The following is a 12678-nucleotide window of genomic DNA, read 5'->3' as shown; positions in this document are numbered from 1 at the left end:
TGACAAGGTCATCACTCATGTGAGTTGTAGAGGATCAAAAAACAAAGGAAAATTGGTTTTTATTGGTCCCAATTATTTCATTTTTGTCAGCGCTGGTCCCAACTTTCATTTTGGCTGGCAACGGTCCCAACTTTAATATTCGTTTCTTTCACCAGTCCACGACTGACGGAGCACTAACTCCGTTATATTTTTGCTTACGTGTCAATCTTGGTTGTCAAAAAACATCTTACGTGGCAGCCACCGTGGATTATTGTATATAATAATACATGTTCATTCATAATTCTGCAAACCCTAGAAATTCAATTGATTAATCCAATCTATGTTTGTTAAAATTAAGTTAGGGTTTTTGATTAGTGGATTAAAATGATTCAAAACCATATTTTAATTACCTCGAATGATGCCGGGAAAGGGGTGAATGAAGTTGGCCGAAGCTCCGAGCTTGGAGGAAGGATTACGGGGTTAAAGAGGATATATCAATGAGATTTGAGAGGATGAGCAAGTTTAGCTTGGTGTGTGGGTCCTATTTATACTAGTAATTGCGATGAAATTCATTAATCAGTGTTAATTGCTTGTGGCCGATTTTCCGGTGAAGGTTACGGGAATTAGTTCGACGGTTAAGGCGTTAAAATATAATTAGAATGTTAATTATTGTTGTTTATTGCCGTCTAACTACGTTATTCTAAATTAACGGGTCAAGAACGGCTGAAATGGGGTGTTTTTCGGTGGTCGGAGCCTCACGCCGTTGCCGGCGGCGGCTCATCGGGAATACAAGCTACAGGGGGGTTTGGGTTATTTTCTATTAATTTAATATATTTCAAATTTATAATTTCAGTTTAGACCCTAAAGTTTGAGGTTATATTAAGTATAAATCAATAATCCATGATGGCTGCCACGTAAGATATTTTTTGACAACTCAAATTGACACGTAAGCAAAAACATAACGGAGTTAGGGCTCCGTCAGTCGCGGACTGGTGGAAGAAACAAATATTAAAGTTGGGACCGTTGCCAGCCAAAATGAAAGTTGGGACCAGCGCCAACAAAAATGAAATAGTTGGGACCAATAAAAACCAATTTTCCAAAAACAAAAAAGGTGCGTCAAAAGATTAACCGGATGGTCTAAATTTAGTTCCCTGTTTGACCACTTTTTTTAAGTTCCTTTTTGAACCTACCTCTGCAAGTGTGTGCGTGTTATATGTTATGCTTAAAACCTTTTGTGTAGATGTTTGTAGACGGAAAAGCATTTTGATTGCATATATATGTATGTGTGTTCTAAGTTATAATTCGATACCGAACATAATATTGGAACATTGAACAACGTACACTAGCTAGCTTGTAAACATAGATCGTGTATGTGTATCCGTCATCTCAAGTTGTGCATGTAAGTTAGATGCTCAAAGAATCTAGTAACCTTTAGAAGTTCAAGTTATACGTCAACAAAACTCACCAACTCCAATATCGAGAGGTAAAAGGCCACTTGTTCATAAGTTATGAGTCACCAACACATGTGTTGCATACGTAACTCTTTTTGCTAGCCGCATAAAGACACTTTTTTACGTGTATGCTGAGTTGGTAACAGACAAACAGAATTTCAATGGCGGCTTAATAGAAAACATAGAAAATAAAGGAAACTTGTTAAACACCCAGCTAGCTAATAATAAAAAGATTAAAGTGTCATTTTCGTATTTGTGGTTTTGCAATTAATGCGAATTTAGTCCAAAAAGTTTATTTTTTTACATATGGATCATCCACGTTTTCCAATTCTAGCCAATTGCATCCAAATCAATAACCCCGTTAAATTGAATAGTTAAGTCAGGGGGTTGACATGTCTTTTCACTCTTTCTTTATTATATGAGTACAGTTCCAAAATCGTCCCTGAAGTTTGGTCAATTTGCGAATTTCGTCCATTTTTTTCACAATTAAACCCTCGATATTTCCCAACCGTTGCCAATTCCGTCCAAATTGTTAACCAGGTCTAAATTCAACGTTAACTCAGGGGTGTTACTATCCTTTTACATGCTTGTTTACATTATTATTGTTACATGCTTGTTTACATTATTATTGTTATTATTATTGTTGTTGTTGTTGTTGTTCTAGAAAGAGTGAAAAGACATATACCTATCCCTGACTTAACGATTAAGTTTAACAGGGTTAGTGATTTGGATGTAATTGGCAAGAATTGAAAAACGTTGATCCATATGCAAAAAATAAACTTTTTGAACTAAATTCGCATTATTTACCAAACCACAATGACAAAAATGACACTTTACTCTAATAAAAAAGATTGAATATAACCTGGTAATTTGACAATAGTTCGGTGATTCGTATATATAAAACAACCCTGCTAGCTAGAAAACTAGGTGATCTGTTACGTACTTTTGCATCGCACACGTATAGCTAATTAACAAACATTCCATCGCAACTACAACTACTACGCGTATGTTGAGTAGCAAAAACCAAGTTACAAAATCATTTGCTACGCCTTTTTCGACACAAAGTTGATGTTGGAGTTTTGCATCACATTTGGTACAGTACATACTCTTAATTATTATTATTATTATTATTATTATAAAGCGAAGCCAAACCACAAATACAATAGCATGAACTAAAGAAATCATATGTTACAACCAAAGTTTAATATTGTAAACTAAAAATCTACAATGGTATCTAAAATTAAATGTAACAATGATTACTAATTACAAGGAGGATAGTTTTTCACAAGACCTTCAAGGTTTATTTTTTTTTTCCATCCCTTCATGTTGAGCTTGCAGTGCGTCCTCGAATGTTTTTCTATCAACTTTGTGTTCAGCCTCAAGCCTAGTTTCCTCGAAAATATAATTAGTATATAGACCATTTTAATCAAATTAAACCTTGTTTGGGGGAGTTCCCTTCACAAACAGACACCCCCTTATGATTTGATATAATGTATAACCGATAAAAACATTGCAACTGTTTATAAATTTTTAGTCAATACAATTTTTTATTGTTATTATTCTCTTACTGTTCTCATTAATTAGTATTATATTAATTATTTACAGAATATAAAGTAAAAAAAAAAAAAAAGCAAAAACTGAAACCGATTTTATATGTCACTTTTATCCACTAGTAACATATATGACTTTTCTTAACAATATGATAATCGCTATCAGAAGACTTATCGGTTCTGTCAATTTTCTACTAATCATCATGATCATGTAAATCGCAACGTTAATTGGATAGATGTCATAGAGTTTTCTATAGTAGAAACAAGATTTGAACCAACTAAAACTTCTTTTTGAAAATAGGGTGTTTAACTCATTACTTGTCATATCTCATTGTCACTTCACGTGATCATCCCTACCAACCAATATCGTATGAAGAATTTTGCCATAAGTTGAATCCCACTTGTCAAGAAGTTTTAAAATGTAGCTTTCTCCTTCTTCCATCTACACCTTTTATACCTTAATTAATTAACATGTCTCACTTACTATAAATACCCATCATCTCGTATACATTCACTACACCAAAATTCTTAATTAATTTCATGCACACTTCTTTCAAACTAGAAAGAAGAGAAATACTCTACTTTTGGTAGCAATGAAGGTCTCATTCTTTAGCATCATGGCTATCTTGATGTGTCTCCTCTTAGCCACCCTGACCACCGTTGCACAAGGCCAAGGCACACGGGTTGGCTTTTACGGGACCACATGTCCAAGTGTCGAGTCGATAGTCCGAACTGCGGTTCAGTCTGCCGTCCGAGCCGATCCCACACTGGCAGCTGGTCTATTAAGAATATTCTTCCATGACTGCTTTGTCCATGGCTGCGATGGGTCTGTACTACTTGACGGTCCATCAAGTGAAAAGACCGCAATACCCAACCTCTCCTTGAGAGGATTTGAGGTTATCGATGCTGCAAAATCGCAGCTCGAAACCACTTGTCCTGGAGTGGTGTCTTGTGCTGATATTTCTGCGCTTGCTGCCCGTGATGCCGTGGTCGCGGTAATTAGTTTTTAACTTTTTAGCAAGCTATGATATTTATGGTGATTGTGTGTTACCAAGTTGTAATTAATTGGTTTTAACTATATATGTTGCAGGTTGGTGCAACTAGTTGGCAAGTGCCATTAGGACGTAGAGATGGATTGGTTTCACAAGCATCTGATACCGCAAATTTACCCGCCTTTAATGATCCTATTAGCGTCCAAATCAGTAAGTTTGCGGACAAAGGACTAAACACTCAAGATCTTGTTACACTTGTTGGTAAGTACTCCTAGCTAGCTAATTAAAATATATCATTGATAACAACTAAATTATATATATTAACTGATGATTTGTTTGCCAGGTGGACACACAATAGGAACAGCAGGCTGTGCAACATTCAGTTACAGGCTATACAACTTCAACGGCACCAACCAACCCGACCCGGATATCAACCCCGCATTCCTTCCCCAGCTTCGAGCACTTTGCCCGAACGGCGGGGATGGGACGGTGCGTGTGGGCTTAGACACGGGCAGCGTTAACCGCTTTGACACCTCCTACTTTACAAACTTGAGGAATGGAAGGGGGGTTCTTGAGTCCGATTCAAAGCTATGGAGTGATCCAACCACACGGCCAATCGTGCAACGGTTCCTGGGACTTAGCGGACTGCTTGGATTGAGATTTAATGTCGAGTTTGGAAGATCCATGGTAAAGATGGGTAATATCGAGTTGAAAACTGGGAGCCAAGGCGAAATCCGAAGGGTTTGTACGGCAACCAATTAAGTACAAACCTAAACCCCGCTTGCCGTTCATATAAATAAGTTTTTTGCTAGTATTAATGAACAAGAAATATGTTTATTTTGTTTCATATAGGAAGCTTAAGTTGTTTGCATAATCATCTTTTCTAAAAGGGAAAGAATAAATAAGACTGAATGGATTCAAACTGTACTCATTTTGTCCCAAACTTAAATAAGATGTAAGTTTTACCTAATATTTTTCTTGGTAACATGGATGGATGAAACAAATCAATAGTCTCTATGCATGCTTAATTAGTTACCTTTTTGTCGGACGTAAAAATACAGACCATAATGTTGAAGAATATTATAATTAAGATCGAATGGACCATATTTAATTGGAATCATGATTGTAAGGCTCTTTGTCATATAGCCATGAGTCAAATTTAACAACTACCTACTCGATATCACGATATGAATAGTAGTAATAAATACAATAACATAATGCAAATTGAATTATAGAAGTAATAATTATCTCTTTATTCCACTTCAGCATATACCGTTGGCGATTAAAAAAAAACAAGAAAAATCAGTCCGTACGATACGGGAAGATCTTCTGTACTGTACCTGACGAGGTATGGGAAAAAGATCTGACTAAAGATACGACAGCTTATTGACAACAGTATGGCGAGCAGCATGCTCCTGTACTGTGTCACTATTAGCCGCTGCCTACTCACCAACTACTGCCATACCACGTGCGTAGCCGGCAGTTGGTGGAAAAGGAATAGTACACAGCAGGCCTGGTCACTATCAGCCGCTGCCTACCCACCAACTACCAGCAGGGCACGTGCGTAGGCCACTGTTGGTGGAACAGGAACACTGTTGCAGCCGGCCACACCTCCTTGGAAACCTACCTTCGGCTATAAATACCACAAATGGTATGACCATCTGATCGGATCATATCTTATCTTGTATCATCATATTATACCTGATATCTGCTCTAGCAATCTCTTAATATACATTTATATTTAAAGAGCAATCTAGTCTGATTCTCACGCCGGAGGGTGGTCACAAGGAGGAACCCCCCCTTCTCAGTGACAAGCTCACGGTGTCTGTTTTGCAGGTTATCAGAAGAACCATCTTCTCTGGGTCTAACCCCTCGTGGGAAACATCTATCTAACCCCCAGGTTACCAGTAATCTGCCCGGGGTCCGGTTAGTGTTTCTTCACTTGTTAACATGGATGGATGAAACAAATCAATAGTCTCTATGCATGCTTAATTAGTTACCTTTTTGTCGGACGTAAAAATACAGACCATAATGTTGAAGAATATTATAATTAAGATCGAATGGACCATATTTAAGATTATGGATTGGAATCATGATTGTAAGGCTCTTTGTCATATAGCCATGAGTCAAATTTAACAACTACCTACTCGATATCACGATATGAATAGTAGTAATAAATACAATAACATAATGCAAATTGAATTATAGAAGTAATAATTATCTCTTTATTCCACTTCAGCATATACCGTTGGCGATTAAAAAAAAACAAGAAAAATCATGTTTGGATCCTAACACGATCGTTTACCAATAGAGAGAGTTATGGGTACGTAGTTTCTTAAATTAGCTTTATAAGCATGCACATACTTGTTTTGATGTGCCAGAAATGAGTATTATTGCTATGTGAAATAATAATATAATACTTAAAATCATGACACTAATCATACTTGTTTCAAGAAAACCAAGTTCATCAAAGCAACCTCCTTCCATCATTCACACACACACACACCAAAAAAAAATCTCGATTTTTCCCGAAACCTTCAAGTTGGGTGACCTGTATACTGCTTATTTTCTTATCAAACCCCGAACCCGAAAAGATTATAGCCCATATGGACGCTACAGATATAATCAGTGTAGAAATTACATGGTTTAAAATAATACTCACTTTTCTAAAGTTCAAGGTTTCTTTAATTTGGGTAATGGAAAAAATTTTGCACATGTTATTTGTTCATCATTCGCATCCCATATCAGGAAGACTCATTCGGATATTAAAGTTGGTTTAAACATTGCTAGATAAAAATAAATAAATTTGTTTACCATTCACCATAGAATTCACATTGTTTCATAATTTGCAATTTTATTTATTGTACTTTGAGTGGAAAAGGCAAAGACTGTTGTAATGGACCGTATACAAGTTCAAACTGCAGGATCCTTGCTTTAGGTTAATCATAAATTGAAGCGACTTTGCATTACTGAAAAGGTTATCAGTTTGTAATATTTTTTATTTTTAAATTTAAAAGTTGCGAAAAGAATCGGTACAACTCATTCTAACATAGAGTACAAGATTTTGTTTCCCTTGTGGGAAACATCTTCCAAGTTTTCTTGCAACTAAAAAAGTTGAAAGGTACAAGGATGTCAACAAAAATTCAAGTTTTTCTAAATTATTACGAAATCAAGATTTTTTTTTAACTTTTAATCATCGAATTTTGATTTTTGGTGTGCGATAAGTGTATGATCATCAACGTTGTTGGGTATTTGACTAAGATAATTCTATACGGATATGCAATACGTACACGTTACCAGTGATAAAATCCAAAGATGATTGAAAAGCTTGTAAAGCCAAATGTTCTCACCCCCTCCACCAACATGGATAAAGATTAGTTTCAACTTATAGTTAACATAAATCTAAGCGCCATTAGTCGATGAAGCTCCTGCAACATGTTCTTCAACTCAAACTCCCAGCGTCACTAAAGGATGAGACATTCAAATGCTGCATACAGTTCCAGTCGAAAGTAGTTTGATTGGATATCATTTTGATTTGCATCAACAGTAGGCTTCAGAACTGCAATTTCTTGATGGAACTAGGGCAGAGTCCAGGGATCAAGTACAGAATTCTAGAAGTCGGTTTTGCAATTGTAAGAGCTGCTCATGCTCGGTCGATGAGTGAAAAAGTGTCCCGTTTATCAATAAACATTCGAGTTATATCTCTGTTATAAATAAATCTCTCTGTTAGGAACGCAGCAATGGAGTTTTCTTTGGAGGCCTTACAAGCCTACTTACAGAATAAAATGCATTGAACATCGCTAAATCAATAGGTTTTAATGAAAACATGACTGATTACATGTTCAAAAGAAGCTAAATTAAATGAAAATTCAACCTGCCAACAACCTCATGAATCAACTTCTTGTTGTTTATCGATCCACCAATTCATTAAATTTTGAAATTAAAGTTTGGTAATAAAATAAAACAAGTTAACAGTTCAACCCTGCCAACGAGTTTAGACCCCGGTTACAAATTTACATTCACTCACTTAACCCACCCACCTGCCTGTTAAAATAAACGATTTGCACATGCCGTGTTTGGGTTCCATGGAGTAAGCATGTCCGGTTTCGGAATAGGTTTTCCGACATGATATATATTAAACGGGTCACTGGATCAAACTTGCTTTTGGTCAACCCGAACCTGCCCAGCCTACAGTCTAGAGAGTCTTGACCCAACCGCATTTGACCTATTACTTAAAGTCTTAAACCCGCTCACCATTCCTGTCTGTCAAGTAAAGTCTTAAACCCTAAGCCCAGCCACCATTCCTCTAATACTTTTTTTTGAACGACCAACAAGTAAAGCCGCCAAAGGCCACCTCTGATACTTTTAACTTGCTTTATCATGAATCTTTTAACATATACTGTTTTATGTTAAAGCTCAAATAAAACTAAAACTAATTACCACCAAGTCTCAGTTTGAAGCAAAAAATTATGACTGCTAGTATTCATCAACTTCTTAAGTAATCTGAGTCAGCCATGTCATCAATTATTGAAGCTCAATATTATACTGAAGTGAAGAACAGAAGCAGATGGTTCTTCCCTTTCACTGAAACTTGGGGACCGCTATAGTTGAGCCACCTGGACCTGCAACAAATTCATAATCACAGTTAGTTAAATAATGAAAAAAGGAAGATAAATAAAACATAAAGAAATAAAGTATAATGAGATATTATCACCTGCATTAAAGTCCAACTTATGCTGTTACTGCTGCCTTTTCTACTTTCTTTGCAGGGGATGGGATTGGCATTTCTGGCTTTTCAATTCCTTGTATATCGGTTATCCTCAGCTTTGTCAATTCCTGAAAACATAATATATTATTTTTTTTTAATTTCTATATTTACCATAATGGTCGGGTTGAAAATTGATTCAGCTTTACCTGTCTATGACCTTTTGTTCTTCGATAATTTTTTCTTCTCTTTTTCTTAAATATGATTACTTTTGCATCCAATGCCTGCATATAACAGCAAAATAAAACAAAAGTGATTTTCATAATAAAATAATATACATGAGAACCTAAGATCTCAAAGTATTCTGTGGTTATCAAATGAGCTAGGCGCAATTAAGGCGCATAGGCCTCGCCTGGGGCCTGGGCGCAAGGCGCAAAAAAAGCGAGGGCCTAAGGAAAAAAAGCACACTAAAATAAAAATAAAAAATATATTTTGTATTTGAAAAATAATACTATTCTTTTTTAAATCATCTAATTATTATCAAAAGTTCTAATATATTCAAGATCCAAATGTAATTCCAAAACTTGAATAACAAAATGTATCAATATAATGCCTTTGACCTCTCCTAGATCTAAGTTTTAATAGCACTCCATGTGTTTCTTTTGCTCGGCGTTTATCTTCTCATGTTCTTGGCATAGACGATGCCGAAGCGCTCGCCTAGGAACTAGAAGCGCATTTATTGAGCCTCGCCTGAAAAATGGGCCTAGGCGCAAGAAGCGAGGGCTTTTAATAACTATGAAGTATGCATCAATATCCTTTGTTTTCCCGTGATTCTTACTTAGTGCTTATCAATGCTCGTATAAATATGAAGTAATCTGATTATAATAAAGCTTCAACTTTTTATGATTATTATAGACGAAGAAAGTATATGTTCAAATTATTCTTACATGCTCTTCAACAACTGCATGAACAGCTGCCTCTGGCAATACGGGTCGACCAATCATCGTTTGAGCCTTGGAACCAAGCATGAGAACCTTATTTAAAATTAGCTGCAATCAAAAGATTTCATAGACTCATAAATCAACTGATTGTAGTTTATATATGAAATCCTTATGACAAGAAATTAATAAAAATAACCTAGCCGAGCCAAGGGGCGCCTTTGACTACTATGCCAGAACCTCAAATAAACTTGTTAGTGATGATTTTATATGATCAAGAGATCATCTAATACTTTAAGGTGATCTCATGAACCCAGCTCTTTCTTCTTGATCAAAAAACTCTCTTGGGTCTGCTAAACTTTGGTTATGGCGGTTTCATTAAGAAATTTAGATACCTGCAAAGCTGGATTGCAAAATTGCATGCAAAAGGTGAACCAAAAGGGGATTTGTAATGGGATGATCTGACAAACAAAAGGGCATTAAATAGAACATAGAAACTATAAAAAACCACAACATTATTAAATCCACTGAGCCAGATTAAAAAATAATTCCTTAAAAATATGAGTAAAAAAGAAAGATGGTATGCAGAGAGAATAACAGTGAAGGAAGTAAAAGAGCGAAAGGAGCAGACATCGGCAAAAACAACTAACAGAAAACTAGGCAATTGTTTCTACTCAAGAAAATCGAAACAAGCAGCATCCACCACATCAGTGTTAATAGCAAAAACAAAAGTGTATTATTTTGTAGTTGTCAAGAAATCCACCAATATTCATTTCTAATCTCACTGTGAGTCCCGTTTCAAAACCACCAAAACCAATGAGTGATTTAAAATGGGACTTGGTTTGGGAGTAAAAATAAGTATTTGTGGATTTCAAAACAGCAACTACCAAACCAATAAACCTCTTGAATCTGCTTGGATCTCGTGGCCTCTGCTCTTTCCAATTTTCTTAATAATAAGCGAATACATAGATTCTAGCAAGTTGCTTTCACCGCTGTCCGCTCATTTCGCCCCTTCAATTCCTTGATGATTATATCCATGCATGCGTATCTTTTATACTTGTTTTTTGAAGAATTGTTTTCTGGACCGCCTCTGCCAATCTAACAATATTGTACGTTTGTTTAACAATTTGTATAATAGTTTTATGCCCCCTGCGTATGTCTGATACTCTGATCATCCCATTACAAAGATAAGATCCCATTTTGGGCCATCTCATGCTTGTAATTTTGCGATCCCATTTTGCAAATAACTAATATATCTTCATTAAACCACCATAACCAAAGCTTATTAGGTACAAAAGAGTTTTTTATCAAGAAATTGGGATCATGAGATCATATGATACTATAGAAGTTTTCATGAAGGCATAATGATAGACAGCTTTTAAAAATTTCAATTAGAAATGAAACACCAAGCAATTAGCAACTAACACCAAAATGTCAACTAACTAGTGATAACTTGATGCTATAAGCATTCTATAAAATTGTCATATGCGCATATCCTCGCCTCCTCAGAAACTTTTCCCTTCATGATTTCAAGGTCTATATCTCGACTAATGAAACTGTAATAGTTCAAATGTGTAATATTGATGCTTGACTTTAAACATTTCTTGAAGCTGGCAAATCATTTCACACAACCTAAGAAGTAAAAACTATGATGCCAAAATCATAGCAGTCTATATATATGTATTGTTTGTTCTTAAATAACAACATTCATATTCTAATTGCCTCGTGTCTAAACTTTAAAGAACAAACTTACATGTTTTTCAATACAGAGCATGTGTGCATACATCTACTTGCCATATATATGATCATCTATTTCTATAGTGAAATATTATTATTCGCTTTTGTAATACTATGCTTAACTTAGACATTTCTACAAGTGGGAAAATCATTTCGCACAACCTAAACACTATGATACCGAAACCATAGTTGTTGATATGGTAACAACATTCATATTCTAACCCTCTTGTTTAAACTTTAAAGAACAAACTTACATTTGTTTCCAATACAAGACATATGCACATATAACTGCTTATAAAATAGTAAATTGAGGTTAACTAACCTTGTCATTCACTTGGCAAAACTTCAACTTTTCAGTGTATATGCAATCCCCATTACTAACCTTGAATTGATGTGCTCCAATCTACAACATAAACATATGCATTCATAATTCAACAACTGTATAAATTTAAAAAATAACACACTTTTAAGCATAAATACAATAATATACAACCAAAATAGTCAAAACTAAGAACTAAATATAATAACCTGAATAACAGCAAAGACAGGTTCATATGCCTTAAAAACCTGGTCCGACCGCTGCAGCTGCCCAATCACCTTGTACCCGATAGCAGCCGCCTCGGTTTCCTTTTCTTCCTGTGAATACTCTTTCTTTACAGCACAATTCGCTACATTACTCTCCAAATCATCATCGTCATCATATTCACTGTCATCGTCTTCGCTTACGTCACTATTATCGTGTTGATCGGAGGAATAATGACGATACGTGGTGAAATCTGTTAGTGGAGAAATGAAATTAGGGTTTGGAAACGTGTGGTGAGATTTGGGTAAATTTGGGAACTGGGTTAGGGTTCTGAGGTGTTGAAGTGATGTTGATGATGACGGTGGATTAGGATGAAGCTTTGATTTGTAAAGCTGTTGAGTTAGGGTTTTAATACACCGTCGATTCGCCATTGTTGATTCAAGTTCTCTGGTTCTGCTATTAAGGTTTATGGCTATGTACCCGGCAAAAGTAATCCAAAACCAGTTGCATACTAGTAATGTTTTGAGTTTTCGGTTTTGACCGTGCTTTTTTGATCTTTGAAATATTCTAGTACACAAATAAAGTTATAGATGTTATGAAGATAAAAAACTAAACTAATATTGTATGTGATATCATATTACGTATAGATAATAGATTCACTTATGTATTGTTATTTGTGTGTATACCTGCTAAGTTATTTGCATATAGAACGAAAGTGTGTATAGTTGTTTTGTACATATCACTAAGGACTCACCAGAGCATGCATGGTGAGATTGCTATAAACTAAAGTCATATGCATACAC

The 12678-nt window shown here is 35.6% G+C and overlaps 2 protein-coding genes across 2 annotated transcripts; one reads left to right on the top strand and one right to left on the bottom strand.

The window, feature by feature from the left end:
- The first annotated feature begins 3558 nt into the window (after positions 1-3558).
- On the top strand, positions 3559-4782 carry LOC143635788 (peroxidase N1-like). The gene is made up of 3 exons (XM_077103531.1): positions 3559-3975; positions 4071-4233; positions 4316-4782. Exons 1-3 carry the CDS (start codon positions 3574-3576, stop codon positions 4732-4734), a joined length of 984 nt encoding a protein of 327 aa, XP_076959646.1. The 5' UTR covers positions 3559-3573; the 3' UTR covers positions 4735-4782.
- Positions 4783-8313: 3531 nt separating this feature from the next.
- LOC143635787 (large ribosomal subunit protein bL21m-like) lies at positions 8314-12306 on the bottom strand. Its single transcript, XM_077103530.1, has 5 exons — positions 11881-12306; positions 11675-11755; positions 9625-9726; positions 8887-8961; positions 8314-8808 (listed from the first exon to the last, which is right to left on the bottom strand). Exons 1-5 carry the CDS (start codon positions 12304-12306, stop codon positions 8704-8706), a joined length of 789 nt encoding a protein of 262 aa, XP_076959645.1. The 3' UTR covers positions 8314-8703.
- Positions 12307-12678: the final 372 nt, after the last annotated feature.

This window comes from Bidens hawaiensis, unplaced genomic scaffold (genome assembly GCF_021521415.1).
Source record: "Bidens hawaiensis isolate Kalapana, Puna unplaced genomic scaffold, B.hawaiensis_p1.1 tig00007719_1, whole genome shotgun sequence".
Taxonomy (NCBI): Eukaryota; Viridiplantae; Streptophyta; class Magnoliopsida; order Asterales; family Asteraceae; genus Bidens; species Bidens hawaiensis.
The sequence above is the reverse complement of the archived record's forward strand: the minus strand, read 5'-3'. Positions and strand labels throughout refer to the sequence as shown.